Source organism: Lissotriton helveticus, chromosome 1_1, assembly GCF_964261635.1.
Source record: "Lissotriton helveticus chromosome 1_1, aLisHel1.1, whole genome shotgun sequence".
NCBI classification, from domain to species: Eukaryota; Metazoa; Chordata; class Amphibia; order Caudata; family Salamandridae; genus Lissotriton; species Lissotriton helveticus.
This window is the reverse complement of record NC_136057.1, coordinates 2,111,576,943-2,111,602,444: the sequence shown is the minus strand read 5'-3', so window position 1 is coordinate 2,111,602,444 and position 25,502 is coordinate 2,111,576,943. Positions and strand designations below refer to the sequence as shown.

Genomic DNA, 25,502 nt, shown 5'->3' with positions numbered 1-25,502 from the left:
TTTGTTCCCGGAAATAATGGGTGAGGAGACATGCTTGCAGTTGTGTGGGGTAGACTTTTTGCTGAAAACCACAGGTTAATTCTGCTCTACAGATTTCATAACGAGCACCACAATTGGCATCCTACTAATAAAATATAAACCAACGTATATCAAATCATAATACTTATTTAGATTTCTCAGCTCAAAAGAAAACCATTTATACTTCTGTATATATGTTATATTACAGAGGCGCAATTGCACACCTGTAGTTGAAGTTGACCTCTCACTACAGAGGAAATCCCATTTTACACTCTTAAAAACTTTCCCCTTTGACCAAAATGACGCACTACATTTTCTTCTTTTTACATAGATTCGAGTTGGATTGGTAACTAAAAAGAAAAAAAAGTGTTGTAGCATTCTTTTTTAAGTGGAGGGACGCAAATGGATTGACAGGTTTGGGTTGAAAACAGCACGAGGTGCAAGTTGAATTGTGGGGTTTTTAAGTGGATGGGGGACGCAACATGCCCAAAGCAAGAAGCAGCACAGGAGCGTTGAGTTGTTCGGGAGAAAGTATATGAGTGGAAAGGCAACATAATGGAAAAGCACACAGCGAAAGAGAGGAACATGGAGCGTGGTGGATGGAGGAACAGAGAAGCGAAGGAATATGTACTCACTATAGTAGAGTGCAAAAAAACCAAAAGAAAGGATTAGCACCTGAAAACTGAGCAGTGGAAGGACGTAGTAATGCATCGATGCTCCAGGGAGACAAACACAAGAAAGGCTAATGAATAAGCAGCAAGCAAATTAAAGTGACAGTGAGACCAACCAATGGTTGGCAATGGGAGGGCTCTACGCCCACTGTAAGATAAAAATGTATGAGACCTAAAAACAACACCTTTCCAACCACACACCGAACATGATGTACATTCTCGCAATGTGTGCAAGCGCTTCAGGGCTCCACAAAGGGGTAGTAAGCGCTATACAAATGCTACAACACAATGAACTACAACTATCATAGGAACCATTCTTGGGAGATGAGATTTTGGGGTCACCATGAGAAAGCCAGAAGCTGTTTGGAAAAGAGGCATGTGAGGACCATGACATGCCCCCCTGCAAAGTAGTCAGACCCTGGCAGTGGTTGGCTGTCTTCTGCGGGCCATGTGGAATGCATTAGAGCCATGTGGAATGCATTAGTGGGGCAAGCCACTGTATATCCTCACACACTCCACCCAGAATCAGCAGCAGATCCCATCCGGGTTGGAGGGATTGGCGGGTGCAGCAAAATTCAGAGGAAATTCAGCTGCTCCAAAGTGGCTCTTCCCTGTCAGTTGACTTTGTTGTGTGCCCTCCAGATGAAAATGGATGACTGCTTAACAACCTTCTACAAAGAAGATATACATGGATTACAGGATTTAAAACATCGAGGCAGGCTCAGCCTTTCATTTTCGGATGCTGATCACATTGTGAGTACCACTGAGAAGAAGCCAGGTTGTCATTCACCACTTAGAAGTCACAAGGCATTTGGCAGCAGCACACACTCAACAAGATTTCATTATTTATTCTGTTTAGAGGGCGCAGCTGTACTTGAATACTGGCTAACTTCATAGTTCCGTGGGTCTCTTTGAAACATACAATATCATATTTACTACCACACAATCATCAACCAACTAATCAAAACTTAAGAACATAGAATATAAGTATACCCTAGCAAGCCCTAGACTCTCAGCTTTCCATCAGTCTGGTGATGGTCTGGTGACAGCTCGTGTTTCACCCTCGCAGTCCAGATGAAAACATTTAAACTATCTTTAAAACCCTATTCCTGTAATCTAACATTACCTAATCTCCACCAGCCTATCTTTCTCACCAACCATTCATCTGAAACCACCTAGCTCTCTCTAATGATCACACCTATGAGGTATTAATATGATCTATCACAAAGTAACTGAAGTAAATGCATATAAGCTTTGGTTGAGTGCTCATGACTAATCACAATAATTAACAAAAACCAGTGGCATAACCACTAATCTTGGGTTCCAGAGTAGAGTGCTTAAACGCCTCATCAGGGGTAGTAAGTGCTATATAAACACAATTACAATTACAGGAAGTGCCGTAATCTTTAAAAGACTTTGAGAGTTGCATGACTTTCTCTCACCTGCCTAGTTTAAAAGGATGTTGTCTTTGGATTCTGACTTATTTTTTAGCTTTTGCCTATAATTCAATGGGTTGGTTTTGTTTATTGAGCGCCAAGGCGCCCGATTTCGGATGACTATGCTTAACTGTGCCTGGAAAAGAAGCAAATATTTGAGACCCAGATCTTCTAATCTACTTTTCGCTGTTCTAAAGCTTTACTTTGACACTCTTAGAGTATAATCTGGAAGTATTCTAATCACAATCACAAGAAGGGATTCTAATCACAAGAGCATTGCAATGTACTCCATTGCCCAGTCTTGTGGACTTAAGTATAATATCTCTTACCCAGATACCAGGCTCTTGACCTCAGACTTAGCATCAGAACTCTGTGGAACGCTCATTGGAAATGGTAACATTTTGAGAAGCACCTCAGGCACGGCGTATTGCGGATCCATTTTCCTAAAAACAAGACAATGAATGGGCCCTACACGCCCCCTAGGTGTTGCAAGAGTAGATTATTGCAGTAGGGTTTCCTTTTAGTATCCTCCACTGTTGATTCCAGCATTCTCAAAGCTTCCTTTAGTTAGTAATTGTGGTGCAAATGTATATATGTATGTATTGTTATTTATGTAGCAGGGAACCTAGCTGCGAAGAAACAGAGCATTGTACACTACATGAGGCATCAGGCGATGATCTACAAGATCAACACTTCCTTAGAAGCCCAGTAAAACGGCTCCACAGTCTGTTGGAGTGTCTGTTTACTTAGGATGGCACTGTATGAGCATGATAATAAGCTGATATTTACCTTTGTCAATGAGACTGGGGTCCCGGCACACTTATACATACTACACGCCGCATTGCTGAGATACATAAAAACACAATGGGCCCCGCAAAGGCAGGAACCCCCTACCAATGACCTGGTCAAGATGATATATTACGTGGGGAGAGGTAGACACCTTATAAGATGGCTCTATACAGGCATCAGCTCACATACGAACGCCGCTCTGGACACACTGAGGGCGGCATGGGTTTGAGACATAAGTAGGGACATACCAGATAAAGAATGGACAAAGATACTGGAACAAACAAGGAAGACATCGAGGAACACGAAAGTTAAATTCATACAGACAATGGTGTTGCATCGAGCTTATCTTACTCCACATTAATTAGATAGAATGTTCCCCCAAACTCAGCATTACTCAGATGCTTACTAGAAGGAGCGCACTTACTCCACATGTTATGGACCTGTCCAAAGGTGGGGGAATACTGGAACACTGTCAGGCAAAGAACAGGGGAAGCGGCAAACCTGGAAATACAGAACATAATAGAGGAGTGCATCTGAGGGCTCCATAAACAATTATCCAAACACAAAGTGCAATACCGCTTTAAAGATTTAGCGCTCATCGTAGCTATACGTAATATCACTATGAGATGGAAATCGTGGAAACCCCCAGATGTATTGACCTGGCACAGGTAATTACTGCGATGGGGTACTGCTGAGAGTGCGGCATTGCGTAGAGAACTCAAGGGCCTGCGAAAAACACCAATAGCAATGGAATGGGTTGGGATGCTGGAAGCCATAAAATCAGTAGATGAAGTTTAAGACCCTAAGCAGAATATACGACTGACTACGCAGAGGGAGACCTAAGTCTAGTTAACAACGCATAAGTAGGGAGATGTAATATGAGCACACATGGATTCGACGTGAGCATCTTCCGGATGATGCAGAATGCACAAGATTCAGACATATGTGTGAGACTGGGGAGGAATGGGAGGTGGGAGTTGGGGACTGTTTATTGTACTAATGTGACAACGTACTACCATCAATTGGGATTGCTAACCCAAAAGAAAAGTGACTTGTTGCAAATATTGTATAGACTGATTATGAACAATTATACTGCAGCAGGAATATGTCGCGAATGTACGCATTTGACATACAGTGAGCACTATTAATGTCACAAGGATGTAACGTGATGGTATGTGATATAAAAAACTTCAAAAACCAATAAAATGTGTTTAAAAAAAAAAAGATAATAAGCTGATATTAACATGATGATTAAGAGCTTATAGAGTTAAGCTGTGGGCGTCTGACTTGTCAGAAATGCTCCCTTCCCTTAGGGAGAGAAATATGGAGTTTAAAACTGACCACTATCATCACTTATTGAGGTGTTGATTATTTACCACCGTCCAGTTAAACCACAATATAAAAGCAGTGGTAGCAGTGCACTGATTTTGCTGGGTCTTTTAGCCGTATTCGTTACAGTCTACAAAAATCTTCTAATTCAATGGATGTCAAATTTTCTATCTGGGGTGGTGCACTCGGGTAGAATGGAACCTTATTGAGCAACAGAACATCATCTGTGCAATTGCTGCCATTCAAATATGGAACTAGACCTGTGTGTTGAGATGTACTCCAAGGTTCTGCATCATCACCCTTATTTTCGAAATTATGCATTCACCCATTAGCTGACCATATTCATTATTATCAGTTGACTTTCTACATGTACGCTAAGGACACCTAGCTCTTCCTTAAGTTGTATGGGGAGGATGTAGGCATTGTGAATGGATCAGAAGCATTACCTTCGGCATCAGGAGCAGTATAAGATTGGACATTGAGTTGTTGTTATTTAAAAAGCTAACCCTGTCAAAGACAGGATTTACACTAAATCCCAGTCATCCTAATAGCGGAGTTGCTAAATTGTGTGCACAAGACTTTTGACTCCAGTCCTTTGTCAGTTCAGTTAGAAACCTTGGAGTGGCTATTAATTCTGAACTTTCCATGTTGCATCAGATGGCTATGACAACAAAAACTTGCTTTTACTCTCGAAGAGTATTACATAGAGTCTTTTCTTTCCTAATGTTTTCCTGGCGGACGAAGGAACATAATACCTTTGTTCAATCCAGAATATACCTTGTTATTTCTATTTGGGTTTACCTGAAACAAGCTTTTAGAGGGCAATATGTACACTATACGGCGCTAAGACACTGCTCAGATTAAAGAATTTCTGTCATGTGACGGATGATTTAACCCCTTAACTGCGGAGCCTTCACCCCACCCCCCTCCCCCCAAACTTCCAGTGCTGATACCTTTTCTGGCTTTTTCGGTGTGTTTGCACTTAGAGCACCATTATTTATTTTCCACATAAGGTATCCACACCAAATGTGCTTCCTTTTGTCTCCCAACATTTTGTGGATTCTAAAGGTACCCATTGTTTATGGATTCCACTTGAGGAAACCGAGAAAATAGGCAAAGTAGAGCTAAATCTTAAATTTTTGTGAAAACATAAGAAAAAAGTGCTCTGGATAAAAGTGTCAATTTTTTGCCCGTAAAAATGCCATCATCGATTGGTTTGCCTTATTTGTGTGCCTCACTTGTGTGGGTAAGTCTAGTGCATTCAATAGGAAACGAGCCAGAACACAACATGGACACCTCACATTTTTCCACTGAAAACGGACCTTTTTTTCTAATCGGGTAGCTGTAGATTTTAGGGAAACCTAGCAAATCTGTACATTATTGCAAACTAGACACCTAAGGAAGTCCAGGTTGGGGTGACTTGGTGGCTTTCACCACATTTTCTTACCCAGAATCCCTTGCAATCCTCAAACTTTGACTTAAAAAAACACATTTCAGTGACGGAAAGTTCTGCAATCTATGGGGAGTCACAAACTCAACAAACGGTTTGCTGTGCTAAAGTCACCATCTTCCCTGCTTTCAGGAACATGCAAAGGAGAATAAAAAAAAGTATTTTTTTTACCACAGTTTTGACATTTTTCAAATAGGTAACCCATTATTCAGATTTTTTGTGCTCTAAACCTATATACAGTTTGTGGTAGAAACCAGTGTGAAACAAATGGAGCGTCCAGGAAAGCAACATATTTCTGAGAAGTAGACAAAATTCCAAATTCAGCAATAGGTCATATGTGTAGATCCTTCAAGGTTTTTCCAAAGAAACTAACTTAAAATTAAAGAAATATTGAAAATGAGTAGGTAAACCGGCCATATTTGACAACGATGTCATCTGTAACTTTTTGTCAGATAGGTAGATTTACAAAAGCCATTTGCCATTACTTCAGCTCGGCGCTTATGGTTTGTAGGTTCTCCAAGATACCAAGGTACCCAGAACTAACAACTGAGCTGCACCGTACAATGATTTTTCATTGTGTACCAAGTATAAAATAATTCACATGGCGAAATGTGTAGAGTGAAAAATGGGTATCAAGGAAACCTATGTATTTCTGAAATGGGCACAAGATATGAAGTTTAGGAGCAGTGGTTATTTGTACATCTCTGAATTTGTGGGTACCCATCCTAGCATATGATATAGAGCAGTGGTACTCATAGTATGGCCCGCTGGCTGCCGGCGGCCCGGCAGGCCTTCCTTTGCAGCCCGCTGACCTTGCAGGTATTGTACCCATGGCCCTCCATAGAGAGAGAGAGAGAGAGAGAGAGAGTGGAGAGAGAGAGGAGGAGTGGAGAGTAGAGAGAGAGAGACTGACTAAGAGAGACTGACTGACAGAGAGAGAGAGAGACTGACTGACAGAGAGAGAAAAACTGACTGACAGAGAAACTGACAGAGAGAGAGACTGACTGACAGAGAAAGAGAGACTGACTGATTGAGATAGAGAGAGACTGACTGACTGAGAGAGAGAGAGAGACTGACTGACAGAGAGATCGAGATTGACAGAGAGAGAGAGGGACTTAGAGAGAGCAAGTGACTGACAGAGAGAGAGAGAGAGACTGACAGAGAGAGAGACTGACTGACAGAGAAAGAGAGACTGACTGACTGAGAGAGAGAGAGACTGACTGACAGAGAGGCTGACTGACAGAGAGAGAGAGACTGACTGACAGAGAGACTAAATGACAGAAAGAGAGACTGCCTGAGAGAGAGACTGACTAAGAGAGACCGACTGACTAAGAGACTGACTGAAACTGACATAGAGAGACTGACTGACTGAGAGCGACTGTCAGAGAGAGAAGGATTGACAGAGAAAGAGAGACTGACAGAGAGAGAGACTGACTGACTGGGAGAGACTGACCGACAGAGAAAGAGATACAGAGAGAGAGAGAGACTGACTGAATGACAGAGAGAGAGACTGACTGACAGAGAGAGAGACTGACTGTCTGAGAGAAAGACTGTGATGGAATTGGGGTCAAAGTGTGTATGAAGTACCCCTCCTCCCCCTTGATGGAACTTCGGGCTCATCTGCTCAGAGTGGAGATTACAGAAGATGAAATGAATACACAGCTCCGGAATGCAGCTCATTAATTATGCCAGCGCATGCCTAAACACTGGAAGCGGGATGATGGTGCGGATGAATGGGGGATATGCGCAGATGCTCAGAGCAACAGATGGCACCCAGAAACAGTGAGGCACCAGCCGGGATCAATACCTCAAGAACAGAATAACTGGTGGTACTGAGGAACTGCTGATCACACAACACGGGCTCAACACCTCTGGAGTAGAACAGGAGGGTAGTTGCTACTTCACCATTTTAAAAATACTGTTAACAAATAACTTTTTTGTCACACACACACACGCATACACACTTACACGCACAAGCACACACTGACCAACTCTGCAACTCTCCTCTCTCACAATTGTGCTCCTGCCTCCCTCTCCCTCTTCCTCACCCTCATTCACCCTCCAGGTCCAGCCCATGCAGTATGCTGCTCAACAACGGGATTCGCAACTGCAGGTTGTTGTTGTTGGCTGTGAAGTGGGTCAACTCAGGCGAGGTGAGGTCCCCCTCATGACTCAAGGTGCTCCAGGCGCTGCAAATGGTGGCTCTTGCCGGCGATGAAGGCCCGGCTTATCCCTTCCAGGCTCTGGCTTTCCTGCAGCTGCACCAGGCCAGCGACCAAGTGGGGATCCGTTAATCCCAAGGCCCCCAGAGGAGCCACTCCACCTTCACCTTGATGTACTGCCAGGGCCCGAGGACTTTGGCCCAGAAACTAAGCAGCGTCTCCCCACAAAAACAGGCTAGCTTCATGATTGCCGAAACAAAACTACTCAGGCCGGATATTCAGTCTGAGAATGTGCACTGTGCACCATAGAGACGGCGAGGCTGCTCTATTAGGCAAGACTGACACGGGCCATGATACTAGCTTAAAGCAGCTGGTTTGGAGTCACGCTGCCATCTACTAGTCAGTTCATGAATAGTGGTGCCCCTCATCGATTCTGTGATCATCATGACAGAAATGAAATCTCCTAAACCTCCCGGGCTTTGGTAAAACTACGCTACGCAGCGGAATTCAGAGTTTTTGTTGAACTCCGCATTCCAAGCGGAGTGCAGGGGTTCCAAAAAATCCGCTAACTGCATTGGCAGAACGGAGTTCACCGCCCACGGTTAGTATGAAGCTATGCAATGCCTCTTAAGATTGCTATTGTCTGCTAATAAAAATGTATTATCAAAATGTGCTCTTTATAGTTACATTTGCTTATGAAATACAGGGTTGACGCATTGTCTAATGTTTTGAAACGGGTTTGATTTTTTTTTACTCTAGCCCCACCCTTCCACTGACCCCGCCCTCCACTGGCCCCACCCCTACCGCTGCGACCCTTGGCCAAAAACCAAACTGTATCTTTGGCCCTCGACAGACGTTTTGTGAGTACCAATGATTTAGAGGGTATTTTTCAAACAGTTTTCTTTCTTACACACTTGCTTACATTTGGAAGGCGCAAATGGAGCGAAATCCAATTGTAAATACAAATGTTCTACTATTCTATGCTCCCACATGTCTTCTGATAAAAATGGTACCTCACTTAGGTGGGTAGGTCTAGAGCCTGTGACAGAAAACGGGCCAAAACACAACATAGACGCATCACATTTTTCCACTGAAATCTGTCCTTTTTCCTAATGTGGATAGCTGTGGATTTTCAGCTCTAGCTCAGCCGGCACCTAGGGAAACCTAAGAAACCTGTACATTATTGAAAACTAGACATCTCGGGCAATCCAGGGTAGGGTGACCTGCGTAGCTCTCGCCAATTTCTTTTTACCCAGAATCATTGGGGAGCAGGAAATTTGTTGATCTAATGCGAATTCGAGGAGTTTCCATCACAGAAATGTAAGGAAAATGCGTGATTTCAGGCAAAGTTTGCGGATTGTGGGTAACAAAAACCTTGTGGGATTCACTCAAGGCACACCACCCTGGAACGCCCTAGTTATACAGTTTTTATAAATAGCTGGTAGGTTTCCATGGATTGTGGCTCTCCACATAGCACTTTAGGGCCTTTTGTCTCACATCTCTTGGCCCACCCACAAAAGTGAGGTACCATTTTTATAGGGAAACCTGCGGGAATGCTGCGTGATAGTCAATTTGTGGCTCCCCACAGATTCCAGCTGTTTTCTTACAGAAATGTGAGGAAAATGTATGTTTTTAGTCAAAGTTTGAGGTTTCCAGGGGTGGATACAAAAATTGGGTGGGATGCACACGAAGCACACTACTGTGGACGCCCCCAAAATGTCTAGTTTTCAGAATTCACTGGTAGGTTTTTCCAGGTGGCACCATTTGCAAGTCAAAAAAATGCAGCTGTTTACCAATGAAAATGGGACCATAATGAGAGTTAGCCACACACTCCTGGCCCATATATAAAAACGACACCCCCAAAAGAATCACATGTCCTCTTGCTTGCCATTGGAATGGGATGCTTTAGACCGCAGGGAAGCAAATAGCCTGTTGCGGTTTTAGGGTGTGAGGGTTTTGCCTGAAGTTTGGATGGGCAAGAGCCACCCCATTATTTTATTACCCATACAGTGGGATTCATACCCTCCCCCCCCCCCCGGGCAAATTGGGCGACACCTCCAATTAGCTTCTTGGGGAGAGAGGGGGGCTGGTGTGAGGTGGATAGAAAGACACTATTGACCCCACTGGGGCAGAGGTACAGCTCAATGCCAGGGTAACCCTCCTCATCCTTTTGTTTGGCGCCATTTTGAAATCCCTTGTGTCTCTTGGGGTTTTTGACACCTGGTAGGGGGAGGCAGGTTGGGGTGAATACCCTATCCACCAGAGGGGCAGAAAATCTATTTGACCCCGGGACGGGGGAGAATAGGTCAATGCCTGGGATTGGGGGGAGAACAGAGGGGCACTCCCCCAAAAATAATATTGCATAAATTCAATCCCTAGTGTCTTGTGGGCTTTCTGGCCATCAAGGAGGGGGTCAGAATCACTGTTGGCCCATTTATGGGCATAGCCATGCCTATGGTGGTCAGCCCCATCCCAATATTAAATAAAAAAGAAAAAAAACATTCTCTGGCGTCTAGTGGGCTATCTGTACACCCCCCCATTGGTGGTAATTACCTCATCTGCCCCCCAAGGGGGTGCAGGCAGAAAGACAGTTGCCTTATTTAGTTGAGGTGGAAAGACTGTTGCCTTATTTAGTTGCGGTGGGAGCAGCCCCCACCCCTCCCTGGCATCTACTGGACTTTCAGCCCACATGAGGGGGGGGGGGCAGATTGGGGATATTTACTCCCATCTGCCCCCTAGGGAACAGAAATAATGTTACCCCATCTAATTGGGGTGGGGGCATGGCCATGCCGGGCAGCCCCACCCGTATATTTGTTTATGAAAAAATCCCTGGTATCCAGTGGGCTTTCAACCTCCCCCTCTGTGGTGCAGATCTGGGGTAATTTCCCCATCCGCCACTGTGGATAGAAAAACAGTTTTCCCATTTAACTGTGGTGGGAACATAGCCATGCCCTTGTTTCTTAAAAAAAAAAAAAAACTTTCATTAGCGCCTAATGGGTTTTCTGCCTTCCTTTCCCCCCCGCCCCGCCCCGCCCCCCACCCGGGTACAGATCAGGAATAATTACCCTCATATGCCCCTCCAGGGGCAGAAAGAGTGTTGACCCATTTACTTGGGGTGGGTGCATGGCCATGCCCATGCTGTGCAGCCCCTAGCCTATATTTAAAAGGAAAAAAACGTTCCTGTATTCTAGTAAGCTTTATGTCCCCCAGGGCAGAAAGGGGATAATTACCCCATCTGCTCCCCATGGGTGTCAGAAAGACTACTGCCCCGTTTACATGGGTGGGCGGAATAGCCATGCCCATGGTGGGCAGCCCCCACCCATATATAAAAAAAAATCCCTTGTATCTAGTGTTGCCTCATTTATTTGGGGAGGGGCATGGCAATGCCCATGCTGAGCAGCCCCCATCTCTATATCTTTATTTAAAATAAAATATATCACTGCTATCTAGTGGGCCTTCTCTCTCCCTGGGGGCTGATTGGGGGTAACTGGGGCAGACAGACCGAAACAATACATTTGCCAGGGGAGCACAAACCCTTTCCCAAGGGGCCGCTCCCCCTGTCCCTGGTGGCAAGTGAGCAGATCCCTGCTTGGGGATCCCTTTCCTGTGGAGATCCCCAACCAGGGAGCCACTGGGCAGAGGTACAATTCCCTTTCCAATAATATCTCTACCAGGAGAATCAGTGCTCGGGGGCTGAGACATGCCTCTAGGGACTCATTCACTGAAAGGAAAACAACCCCATTGGCTCGTTTTATTTTCAGTTTCATGTAATGATGTCAGTGTGACAATTAACAATCAGGGTGCTAGGGAAGCTCTTCCCGAGCGCCCTGATGAAACCCACTAGTGAAGGAGAGCAGTCGATGGCTACACTTACAGGGTTAAGACAGCTTCACTGGTTCCCTGTCAGTAGGCGTACTGACTTTAAAGCTACATATATGCCTCTTTTTTGCAGTGCCAACAATCATGATGAAGACCCTGGGTGGTGCAAGAAACCCTCTTATGCAAGTCTATATCTCGGGAGCCCAATAGCGAACGTTCTCAGTAAAAGGTCTGACTGAGAGAGCCTGAAAACATGGTTGATTGACACTGACCTTTTCTAATTCTCCCCCTAAAAGGCACCGATAGTTATTTTTGATAGTTCCAAGATACATCTGTAGTGTTTAGAAAATGTACTTTATAAGAAAAACGATCCAAAAAAAGATAAATTGCTCACAAGGAAATCAGCAAGTTGCTCATAAAATACAACTTGAAATAAAGCATCATGCTCAGTGCACAATAATCAACTGCCAGTTTCAGAACTGAGCACGTTGAAGATTTTTAGGAGAGTCCCAGGAGTGAAAAACAAGTTGTAGCAGTTATCACTACAGCAAAGTAGAACTTTTGGCCGGTGATATTTGGTATATCTCTAAAAGTGCTATAATATGGAGGCAAAGACTCGTCCATTTTATAATCATGTTTTCAGTCAGTTAGGTTTCTGTCAGAAAGAATATATCTATTTTGAGATCCACAACGTAATGACATATGTGTTAGGCAGGGCCGGCTGTAGGGCAGTGCGACCGGTGCCACCACGCCAGGCGCTGACCTCCGGGGCGCCTAGTTTTCAACTATATTTTGGATATAAATCCACCTGCTGCAGAGTTCCATGCCTTCAGCAATCTTCAGGCAACAATTAATGGACCTGCTGATGAGAGATCGAAGTTTTGTCTACTGTCAGTTTTGACTCATCATAAAGTAGTGCAGGCGGGTAATATGCCAGCTGCAAAGCACTACACCATGAAGATCACAAACGTGCATTTAATGAAAAAGTTCAATGGGTTACTGTCTTTGTCGGAGAAATGCTTTGTGTTTTGCAGTTTATAAATTTCAATCCTATTACAGCATAGTTAGCAATTAACTCTCGAAGAACTGCATGCAAACTGCACGCCCTCTGGAATTGTGCAGCATAGGAGGGCCAAATTATGCGGCACAGTTGAGAAAATTGTGTGGCAAAGAAAGGCAAATTATGCCGCATAATATGGCACATAATATGATTGTATTACTTCATTATTATGTCGTTTTTACATTTGTTAATACTGTCTGGGCATTGTTTGTACCTCAATAGTACCAGTTCAACACCCAATTATAGCAATAAGCAACAAAAAGGTGCTACTCAACACTTTGCAAACGGCTGCACAGCATCACACGCTGCTGAGTTTTTAGTAATGTTTGAACTGATTAAGGTGAACTTTTTAGTTACAATCTGCCGATTATGTGGAAAATTCAGCAAATTTTTTGTAAATGTGTTTATATAGAGCGTACTAACCCTGACGAGGCATCAACGCGCTTTTCGGCAACTAGCACGATACTCTGAATCCCACAAGGATTAGTGGTGGATTAGTATGGGGAAATATGAGTTTAGTATTAGTATAAGGAAATACGAGTGAATCTGAGCGGAGGACATGAGAGTCTCTTCGTGTGATTGGATAGAGTAATGGAGGGATGGAAGAGGGAAGAAAACCAAAACTGTTAATTGGGAGATAATACTACTAAATAGAGGTCTGGGATGAGTAAAGGAGATAAGGAGGAGGGAGGAACCTGTAGAAAGGGATTAGGTAGAAACAATCAGTAGAAAAATTATGTTTGGAACCAGACAGAGGGGAGATAGCATGAGGGAGAATGTAGTAGAGTTGTTTTGGAGATCTTAGTAGTAAACTGATGTTTGGGGTGAACCAGGAGGTGTAGTGGAGGGAGAAGTCTAGGAAGGGGTATTCTGGAGAACACAGTAGTAGAAAGGATTTGGGATGAGTGAGTGACAATAGTAGATTGATAGAGGTGTAGGGTGGTGGTAGAACAGAGTAAAGCTTAGAGAGTTTTTTTGTTTTTTGAACAATAGGACTAAAATAATAAATATATAGATGGTTACATAGTAAGAAAATATATGTGTAACTAATATAGTGAGATTTGTGCGTTTTGTTTTTGTGGAGCGGTGACAGGAGATATTGATGTAGTGGTTTTCTGTGAATTATTTGTATGTGCAGTACTGCAGGTGAGTGGTATTTGGAGGAGAGTATGTGGCGGGTAAGAGGGGATGGACAAACGTTATATGTATTTGTGTTAGATTTGATCACTGGAATAGGTAATGTGTGTGGTGGAGTGGTGTGTAAGGATTGTATGGTTGTGTCCAGTTGGTAAAAAGAGGAGGTGGTGTTGGTGGATGGTGTGATGGAAGACTCAGTACAGGTTTTGTCATGATAAAAGGGGATCTGTTATGTGCAAGTAGAGGATAGAGCTGGTGTTTTGTTTGAACAAGGAGTGTATCTGGATGCATTAAAGTTATGTATAACATGGCTTTGTGTTGTTTTGGTGGTGTGTTAGTGGTATAGGACAGAGTTATGTTTTGTGTGACAATGCAGATGCCAAAGTGTTGTAGTTGGGGTAGAATTGTGCATAGATGTAGTTTGTGGGGTTTAGTAGTGGTTCAATACACACTGAAATCTGTATGAGGTTTGTTTGTGGTGCATGAGTAGAATACCTTTACTGATATTGGGTTTGGATGTTGGCGGATGTAGAGGACTGAAGGAGTAAGCTCTTAAGTGAAAATTGGGCAGCAACTCTGACTCTATGCCCGACCCAAACAGGCAACTGCCCTTGTCCTCTCCGCTCAGCCCAAAAAGGCAACTGCCCTGGTCCTCGCCGCCCTTAGCCTGAACACTTAGGCTGAGATGCCCTGAGCTTAAAATTGCCCTATTGGGCAATGGAACCCTAGCCCTAAACCCTAAAGCAGATGGACGACGTGGCCTTTTTAGCCAATCAAAGCCCTAGTCCTAACAGCCAAAGCCAGAATTCCCAAGTCCAATAGGAAACCCTAGGAGGCCTAGTAGCAAATCAGAACCTTAGCCCAAACGGCCTATGCAGCAACCCCTCTGACAACAAGAACCACATACAAACCACTCAGGACTAGTAGACCACATAGGACCAAGCTTTTAGTTGCATCTACAAAATTATTACCCGACATCCATCTAATCTGAGCACACTCATAAGCACGAAATACATCAGACGAAGTTGAATAATGAGAATGCATAAAACGCCTCAGCCTCACAATTGCATAATTCCAGTGGTCCTGAATGTTCCTTAGAGCATTATGAATTTTTCCCCATAAATGTTAATATCCTAATGTTGCTAAAAAAGGTTAATTTTGGTTAGAAATCAATTCCTATGAGTAAGGTCAACCCTCAACCACGGTGTTATATTTTAAAGTCAGAGTGTGTGCTTCTCCAGACCACTCAAACTATACTACCTACCAGTATGTATGACATGCAGCTCCTGCACCTTGTAGTCCTCTTTGTCTCATGTTACATTTCCTATTTTCTGATTTACACACGTATGGTTCATTGTCTCTGTATGATGTAAAGGGCTCTGACACCCTACACTGGTTGAGCAGCGCTATAAAACAAGAGAAATGCATGTGAGAGAGAGTGGTAATGGAGACATAGGGGCACTGTTGGAGGGTGGTAGTGAGGGAATATGTAGAGAAGGAGGTCACTGGGGGGCGCCAATAAAACACTGCCACGATTGGCGCCACCAGGGCTAAAGCCGGCCCTGGTGTTAGGCATGCTTAACTGATAATCTTACATTTACAGAGCAGCAGTTAATAAGTACTGTCCAAGTGGGAAGCTCTTCCATAGGCTTTGGCATCTCAATGCTCAATTTGTTAATATGTGACAGAAGTGCAATATTTAGCCATTCATGGTTGTTCAGTGTCAATAATTGATTGCATGAAGTGAGCAACATTCTTCCAAAAGCGGGTGGGTCCCGCTTGAAAGAAAAGTATACAGAGTCATTCAACCAAGCGGTAGAATTTATTTAAGTAAAGAATTTTCAAACAAAGAAATGCCTGTGACTATTTCACCTGAACATATTTGTGTAATCGTGGCTGGTGGTGTGCTTCCTGCTTGAGGTAAGCATTGAGCCCAATGTCAAAGCCAAAGATGCAGCATGTGGGTAAGGGACACATCATTGACTCATTTATCGGCTCTGATACTGGAAGACTTTACATGAGTGAAATAAGGTGGTGTCCAGGTCCTAGTTTTAAAAGATCTATCGGCAGCCTTCAACAACATCCCTCATACCATTGTGTAAAACAGACTAACTGAAGTGAGCACTGCAGGAATGGACGGGTTACTATCACACCAAGAAGATATATGGAAGGATGATGGCGATCCACAAGCAGCAATATTGAGAGACTTCCACACAAGTCATGAACTGAGACGAACCTGCACCCCCAACTCATGCAAAAGGAGCAATGCTGGATGACATCATACCCAAAGTAGGAGCATGGAACATAAATTCTATTCTACCAACAAACTCGTTATACCATCACCAAATCTGGTTCAATCTCATAGCCCACCCACACAGAACACAGAAAAATCCCCAGCTACATTATGTAGGAGAAGACCCACCACAAAGACGAAAATGCAAGATATGCAAGACTTAATAACCCAGTATAATCACACTGTGACAGACATCATGGATGAAGTCACACCAAAATGGCTCAAAAGAGAGAAAATCAAACTCACTCTTCGTAAAGCCAAAATATTAACATAGAACGATGAAAACTTAGAGAGGAGATGGAGGCAGGTACACTCCACCCTACACCTAATCCAACTCAGAGAGATGTGAAACTCCTACAAGTATCTAATGTGCAAGACAAAAGCCACATTCTTAAGAGAATAACTTGACAAAGCAAGAAACAGACTAGCCAAACTGTTCGAAATCACCAAACAACAAATGAAACAAGGCACAACCACAAAGACAGACCACTACCAGAAATGTGAGAGAAATTTGCAAATGTCTTCAAAGAGAAGAAAATAAAGATTGAAGAATTCCATGAAGACAGAACATTCTTCCGAAACAGGTGAGAAGTTTGCACATTTCTGCAAAGAGATGATGAAGAAGACTGAAGAATCTATCTCTAACAAAAGGAGGATACACTTGAATCCCGCAACAAGCACCAACAGCACATTATAAATGAGAAAGTCAAACCACCCTATATAATATCCAACCCTCCCACCATCTTGAAAAACAATTCAGTGGTGCAAACTCAGAGCAGTCAGTGAAGAGGACGTAACGAAAATAATAAGGACCCTCAAACCCACATCCAATGTCACAGACCAAATACCAGCAAACCTCGCCAAATACCTCAGTCACATGCTGGCACCATTCTCGACAGAGATTGTAATTGTCTTCCTGACCCAAGGCATCATACCAGACAACCTGAAGATTGGATAAATAACACAACTGCAGAAACAACCTAAATAACTTTCGGCCTGCGAAGACCCCCCCCTTGTGTAGCGAAAGTCCAAGAAAAATGTGTCCCAAACCAACTCTGGTAACATATCAAAAAATGTGAACTACTCAACAGCTGCCAATCCAGTTTCAGACCAGAACACAACACATAGATGGTTATACTACACATCATGGATGATGTGCTCAAATTAACGAACCAAAACAACTTGTGTCTCCCCATCCTGTTATGTTATGTTAAAGTTTGTCTTAATATAGCGCTCAGCTACTCCAAAGGAGTGTCCCGGCGCTTTACCACTATCCTACTAGACATATCCTCAGCCTTTGACCCAGTCAATCACACCACTCTAGAAAAACCATTGAAAGAAAGGATGGATCGGACATGGAAGGTACTCAGCTGTTTCACTTTATACTATAACAACCCATCACAACTATTCAAATCGGAGGAATACAAGTCAAAAACATCCGGGGGTAAAGATGGGAGTGCCACAAGGCTCCGTACTCTCACCCACACTCTTCAACCTAAACATGGAACCGCTAACAAAAATCCTGCAATACTCAAAACTAGAATACAACATGTAAGCAGACGAAACACAAATTTACCTCAAAATGTCCTGCTAGAGGACATAATCCAACTTAACTAAAAAAGCTCACTGGTCCAGAACTGGCTTACTAAGAACAACTTCAACACACTTAAGTCATAAATTCTCCTCTTTTCCCCTGCCCCACAACTTCTTCTTCCCTGTCCTATAACCGTACGCCAATACATACCTGGATGAATCACCTGAACATGCTCAACTCTATGCCATAGGAATTAACGCCATGAAACCCCTCAAGATCCCACCAGATAAGAAATTGAACATACCAGCTCAGATCAGTGAAGTCTTCAGAAAGTCGCAAGGCCAGCTTAGTCTACTAAAAACAGGTAAAACCATTAATTTTCCCACCTGACTTCAAGAATGTAGCACAAGCCCTGGTGTTAACTAGAATTGACTACAACATCACCACCCTAATTGGAACACCAAGAGGTCACTTTGCCTCGCAGAAGGTGATGCTAAACGCAGCAACAAAATTGGTAACCAGAACAAGAAAATTATTCGACCATATCACACCCTTCTTAGCATTAATAGAATGGCTACCCATTGTAGCCAGAAGCTCACTCAAGTACGTATGCATGGCATATAAGACAGTACAATTTGAAACACCAAAACACCTAGCACAGTCCCACTCAACCATGGGAGGCAACCACACACAATGGAGCACAAACTCTCTACTACTTAAAGCCGCCACCTCCCCACCCCCCCAAGATTCAACAAAAGCAGGACCTACACACAAACCTTCTTCATAGCAGCACTCAGAAATTATCACTAATCTATCCGTGGAAAGAAACAACTAAGACTTCGAATGAATGCTCCAGCCATAACAAAAATCATACTCAGTGTAGATATATACATATATATATATACACATATATATATATATATATATATATATACATACACACACACACATATATATATATATATATATATATATCAGGAATAGAGTGACGCATAGGTGGAAAACAGCTCCAATATACAGCATTCTCAACACGAGCGACACTCTAAATGTGCTCACCTCAAATGTCTGCTTTTCTATCCAAATCTTCAAGCATAGGATTAGCACAGTGCCATCCACGCTGAGATAGAAAGGGACAAAGTCTTTTGCCATTTCCATAGCAAAGTCTTTAAGCATAGGATTAGCAGAGTGCTACCCATGCCGAGCTGTAAAACGGCCAAAGAATTTTACCACTTCAGACACAGTATTACAGCTTTGGATTGGTAAAATACCATCCAAGCTAACCTGAAATGAATAAAAGCAACTCCTGACAAGTGTTTCACTCTCATTAGAGCTCTTCAGAGAGGTATAGCTTTGTCCAGACACAAGGGAGCACCCAGTATAAGTCAAAATAAAACACTTTCAGGCATAGAGTGATGCATAAATTATGCTAAAAAGGAATCAGAGAACTCTGGGTAGTTCTCAAGTTTAGGTGGAAAGCAGCTCCAATATAGAGCACTCTCATCACCAGCAACACTCTAAATTTGCTCACCTCAAATGTCTGTTTTTCTATCAAAATCTTTAAGTGTAGGATTAGCACAGTGCCATCAATGCCGAGATAAAAACGGACAAAGTATTTTTCCATTTTCATAGCAAAGTCTTTAAGCATAAGATCAGCACAGTGCTATCCTTGCCGAGCTGTAAAATGTCCAAAGCCTTTTACCACTCCAGGCACAGTATTACAGCTTTGGATTGGTAAAATACCACCCAAGCCAACCTGAAATGAATAAAAGCAACCCCTGACACATGTTTCGCTCTCATTAGATCTCTTCAGAGAGGTATAGCTTTGTCCCTTTCTATCTCGCCGTGGATGGCACTGTGTTAATCCTACGCTTAAAGATTTTAATAGCAGACATTTGAGGTGAGCACATTTAGAGTGTCGCTGGGGTTGAGAGTGCTCTATATTGGAGCTGCTTTCCACCAAAACTTGAGAACTACCCAGAGTTCTCAGTTTACTTTTGTGCATATATATATATATATATATATATATATATATATATATATATATATATATATATATATATATCACGCTCCGCGGGGATGTCCAAAAGTAGGCAGCACACGCACACAGAGTAGCTTTTCCCCAGAAGCTTTATTGAGATACAGGCAATCGCGCTGGTCCGTGTAGTAAAGCAGCAACTGCACCCTGACGCGTTTCGAGACTTGCTCTTTATCAAAGGGAGTCTTGCAGTTACAGGCACAGTCACGGCCACACCTTTGTTTAATCCCTCTATCGTGGGTCCATATTGGTCCGCTCTGGATGAGCCTTTCGCACGTAGCATGCTGGGAGGTGTAGTCCGCTTCTGTGTCCTTAGTTGTGGCGCCTCGCACTGTTATTCATTGGGGGCTCAGCTCCAGCACCGGGCAGCGCGTTGTCTTCAATCCTGCTCCGTGTCCCACATACGAAGCCCCACCAACTCGGGAGCTCCGTGGCCCTCTTCTGTTTGAAGTCGAGGTGGTGCCGGCCCTGCGGCTGGACGGCCGCAATTATATCACGCTCCGCGGGGATGTCCAAAAGTAGGCAGCACACGCACACAGAGTAGCTTTTCCCCAGAAGCTTTATTGAGGTACAGGCAATCGCGCTGGTCCGTGTAGTAAAGCAGCAACTGCACCCTGACGCGTTTCGAGACTTGCTCTTTATCAAAGGGAGTCTTGCAGTTACAGGCACAGTTACGGCCACACCTTTATTTAATCCCTCTATCGTGGGTCCATATTGGTCCGCTCTGGATGAGCCTTTCGCACGTAGCATGCTGGGAGGTGTAGTCCGAGTTGGTGGGGCTTCGTATGTGGGACACGGAGCAGGATTGAAGACAACGCGCTGCCCGGTGCTGGAGCTGAGCCCCCAATGAATAACAGTGCGAGGCGCCACAACTAAGGACACAGAAGCGGACTACACCTCCCAGCATGCTACGTGCGAAAGGCTCATCCAGAGCGGACCAATATGGACCCACGATAGAGGGATTAAATAAAGGTGTGGCCGTGACTGTGCCTGTAACTGCAAGACTCCCTTTGATAAAGAGCAAGTCTCGAAACGCGTCAGGGTGCAGTTGCTGCTTTACTACACGGACCAGCGCGATTGCCTGTACCTCAATAAAGCTTCTGGGGAAAAGCTACTCTGTGTGCGTGTGCTGCCTACTTTTGGACATCCCCGCGGAGCGTGATATAATTGCGGCCGTCCAGCCGCAGGGCCGGCACCACCTCGACTTCAAACAGAAGAGGGCCACGGAGCTCCCGAGTTGGTGGGGCTTCGTATGTGGGACACGGAGCAGGATTGAAGACAACGCGCTGCCCGGTGCTGGAGCTGAGCCCCCAATGAATAACAGTGCGAGGCGCCACAACTAAGGACACAGAAGCGGACTACACCTCCCAGCATGCTACGTGCGAAAGGCTCATCCAGAGCGGACCAATATGGACCCACGATAGAGGGATTAAATAAAGGTGTGGCCGTGACTGTGCCTGTAACTGCAAGACTCCCTTTGATAAAGAGCAAGTCTCGAAACGCGTCAGGGTGCAGTTGCTGCTTTACTACACGGACCAGCGCGATTGCCTGTACCTCAATAAAGCTTCTGGGGAAAAGCTACTCTGTGTGCGTGTGCTGCCTACTTTTGGACATCCCCGCGGAGCGTGATATAATTGCGGCCGTCCAGCCGCAGGGCCGGCACCACCTCGACTTCAAACAGAAGAGGGCCACGGAGCTCCCGAGTTGGTGGGGCTTCGTATGTGGGACACGGAGCAGGATTGAAGACAACGCGCTGCCCGGTGCTGGAGCTGAGCCCCCAATGAATAACAGTGCGAGGCGCCACAACTAAGGACACAGAAGCGGACTACACCTCCCAGCATGCTACGTGCGAAAGGCTCATCCAGAGCGGACCAATATGGACCCACGATAGAGGGATTAAATAAAGGTGTGGCCGTGACTGTGCCTGTAACTGCAAGACTCCCTTTGATAAAGAGCAAGTCTCGAAACGCGTCAGGGTGCAGTTGCTGCTTTACTACACGGACCAGCGCGATTGCCTGTACCTCAATAAAGCTTCTGGGGAAAAGCTACTCTGTGTGCGTGTGCTGCCTACTTTTGGACATCCCCGCGGAGCGTGATATAATTGCGGCCGTCCAGCCGCAGGGCCGGCACCACCTCGACTTCAAACAGAAGAGGGCCACGGAGCTCCCGAGTTGGTGGGGCTTCGTATGTGGGACACGGAGCAGGATTGAAGACAACGCGCTGCCCGGTGCTGGAGCTGAGCCCCCAATGAATAACAGTGCGAGGCGCCACAACTAAGGACACAGAAGCGGACTACACCTCCCAGCATGCTACGTGCGAAAGGCTCATCCAGAGCGGACCAATATGGACCCACGATAGAGGGATTAAATAAAGGTGTGGCCGTGACTGTGCCTGTAACTGCAAGACTCCCTTTGATAAAGAGCAAGTCTCGAAACGCGTCAGGGTGCAGTTGCTGCTTTACTACACGGACCAGCGCGATTGCCTGTACCTCAATAAAGCTTCTGGGGAAAAGCTACTCTGTGTGCGTGTGCTGCCTACTTTTGGACATCCCCGCGGAGCGTGATATAATTGCGGCCGTCCAGCCGCAGGGCCGGCACCACCTCGACTTCAAACAGAAGAGGGCCACGGAGCTCCCGAGTTGGTGGGGCTTCGTATGTGGGACACGGAGCAGGATTGAAGACAACGCGCTGCCCGGTGCTGGAGCTGAGCCCCCAATGAATAACAGTGCGAGGCGCCACAACTAAGGACACAGAAGCGGACTACACCTCCCAGCATGCTACGTGCGAAAGGCTCATCCAGAGCGGACCAATATGGACCCACGATAGAGGGATTAAATAAAGGTGTGGCCGTGACTGTGCCTGTAACTGCAAGACTCCCTTTGATAAAGAGCAAGTCTCGAAACGCGTCAGGGTGCAGTTGCTGCTTTACTACACGGACCAGCGCGATTGCCTGTACCTCAATAAAGCTTCTGGGGAAAAGCTACTCTGTGTGCGTGTGCTGCCTACTTTTGGACATCCCCGCGGAGCGTGATATAATTGCGGCCGTCCAGCCGCAGGGCCGGCACCACCTCGACTTCAAACAGAAGAGGGCCACGGAGCTCCCGAGTTGGTGGGGCTTCGTATGTGGGACACGGAGCAGGATTGAAGACAACGCGCTGCCCGGTGCTGGAGCTGAGCCCCCAATGAATAACAGTGCGAGGCGCCACAACTAAGGACACAGAAGCGGACTACACCTCCCAGCATGCTACGTGCGAAAGGCTCATCCAGAGCGGACCAATATGGACCCACGATAGAGGGATTAAATAAAGGTGTGGCCGTGACTGTGCCTGTAACTGCAAGACTCCCTTTGATAAAGAGCAAGTCTCGAAACGCGTCAGGGTGCAGTTGCTGCTTTACTACACGGACCAGCGCGATTGCCTGTACCTCAATAAAGCTTCTGGGGAAAAGCTACTCTGTGTGCGTGTGCTGCCTACTTTTGGACATCCCCGCGGAGCGTGATATATATATATATATATATATGAATGAATGAAAAGATGCTTGCTAAAGCGCACTGCGGCCAAGCGGCTTCCTGGCGCTGGGGGGGGGGAGTCAGATTCTACAGTGCTACCAGGGGGCTAACCTAGGAAGGCCTGGGAAAAAAGAAAAGTTTTTAAAGCTTTACGAAAAGAGGAATAGATGGGAATGGACCGGATGGACAACGGAAGGCTATTCCAGAACTGGGGGGCCAAAACCGAAAAGCGGGTGCCACCAGTTCGAGTTTTGCGAAAACGGGGTACTTGGAGGAGAAGAAGGGATGAGGAACGAAGGGTGCGAGTCGGGGTGTAGGGAGTGACTAAAGAAACAATAAAGAGAGGAGCAGAGTGGGTGTAGGCCAGAAAGGCTAAGCAGGCTAGTTTGAAAAAGGAGCGGAAATACACCGGGAGCCAGTGGAGGAACTTGAGGACAGGCGTGATGTGAGAAAATTTGGGGAGATGGAAGATGAGACGGGCTGCTTGATTTTGGATTGCCTGAAGCCGTCGTGATTCGAAGCCCGGGATGCCAACATAAAGGCAATTCCCATAATCAAGACGGGAGGTGATGAGAGCCATAATGATCGATTTAAGGGCAGTGGTAGAAAAGAAGCGGGAGATTTTTCGGATGAGACGAAGGGACAAGAAACAGGATGAAACAACGGAGCTGACTTGGGCGTGCATGGAGAGGTCATTACTAACCTTGATGCCCAAGGTGCGGACAGATGGAACAGGTGGGGGAGAGGGACCAAAGGAGCGGGGCCAGTGAGAGGGGGACCAAGGATTGATGGGGCCACCCGTGAGGACAAGCTCCGTCTTGTCCGGATTCAACTTGAGATGATTCGTGATCATCCAATCCGAGATGAAAATTAGGGTGGAACTAAGAAAAGAGGGAGAGTCAGGAGTGGACAGGTCAAAGATGAGCTGAAGGTCATCCGCGTAATTGTACACGGAGACCCCCAGCTCCTGAAGAGAAAGAATAAGAGGATAGATATAAAGATTAAAGAGAAGAGGGGAAAGAGAGGAACCTTGAGGAACTCCACACACAAGAGGGCGGGGAGGAGCGGACAATCCTGCGAGATGGACTGCCTGGGTTCTGCCCTGGAGGAAGGATGCTATCCAAGAGAGTGCAACACCTCTAATGCCGGCTGCGCTGACACGGTCGAGAAGAATGGCGTGGTCGACCGAATCGAACGCAGCCGACAGGTCGAGGAGCACCAACGCCTGGGGAAGGCCAAGGTCCGCCTTGCCCTTGAGCTCATCCAAAACGGCGGTGACAACAGTCTCTGTGGAATGGCCAGGGCGGAAACCCGCCTGATGGGAAGCTAAGAGGCAGTGTTCCTCGATGTGGGAGGAAAGACAAGAGGTGACATGTCTTTCCAAGATTGTTCCCAGGTAAGGGAGAAGGGAGATGGGCCTAAAATTAGGGGGTGAAGAGGGATCCAAGCCCGTTTTTTTTAAGATAGGGAGGACTATAGCAGTTTTAAAGGAGGAAGGGACGGAACCAAGAGCCAGGGAAGAGTTAAGCAAGGCGAGAGGAGGTCCGGGACAGGAGGTGAAGAGAGTTTGAAGGATCCAAGCCGGGGCACAGTCAGCTGGGGAGCCGGACTTAACTTTAGCAAGCAAAAGAAAAAATTGTTCATAGGTGATGGGGAGAAAATAATCCAACAGCACAGGCGGCGGAGGGGGAGAAAAGGTAACTTGAATTTGAGAGACTGTGGAAATATTGTTTTTGATGGCAGTAATCTTGTCAATAAAAAAGTTATTAAGAGTGAGGCAAAAAGACTGAGATGGGGCAGAACTGATGTTAGTGCGGTCAGAGGTAGCAAGCTGCTTGACCAGAGAGAAGATCTCACGGGGTTTATTGGTAGAGAGAGCAACCTTCTCTGAAAAGTAAATTGTTTTGGCCGACACAATAGCTTTCTTATAGCTATTCAGTAAAAGTTTGTGCCTAGAGCGGAGCAAGGGACAATAATTGCGTCTCCAATGGCGCTCCGAGCGCCTGAGACTAAGTTTGAGGACTTTAAGTTCACTCGTGAACCATCTGTTAGCGTTGTGAGGCCGAACAGATTTGACTTTCTTAAGGGGGGCAGCGTTGTCACAGGAAGAAGAAAGCCAAGAGCTGATAACATCAGCCTGGGATTCAAGAGGGAGATCCGTCAAATCAGGTGCTGTGGAGGCCAAGGAAGAGGAAAGAAGAGCGAGGTCCGTCTTGCTCCAACAACGGACTGACACATTCTTAGTGAAAGGAGTTTTAACAG

At 45.4% G+C, this 25,502-nt stretch overlaps 1 protein-coding gene across 4 annotated transcripts in view; it reads right to left on the bottom strand.

Moving 5' to 3' along the window:
* The window catches only part of LRRC8B (leucine rich repeat containing 8 VRAC subunit B), a 196,776-nt gene that overhangs the window by 28,170 nt on the left and 143,104 nt on the right, over positions 1–25,502 (bottom strand). The window contains exon 4 of one of the 4 annotated variants that reach the window (XM_078646015.1): positions 3,339–3,415. The exons of the other annotated variants lie outside the window; for them this stretch is intronic. Within the exon in view, the coding sequence (XP_078502141.1) occupies positions 3,347–3,415 (69 nt within the window). The 3' untranslated portion in view covers positions 3,339–3,346. The remainder of the gene's footprint in view (positions 1–3,338; positions 3,416–25,502) is intronic. 4 annotated transcript variants of the gene reach the window in all.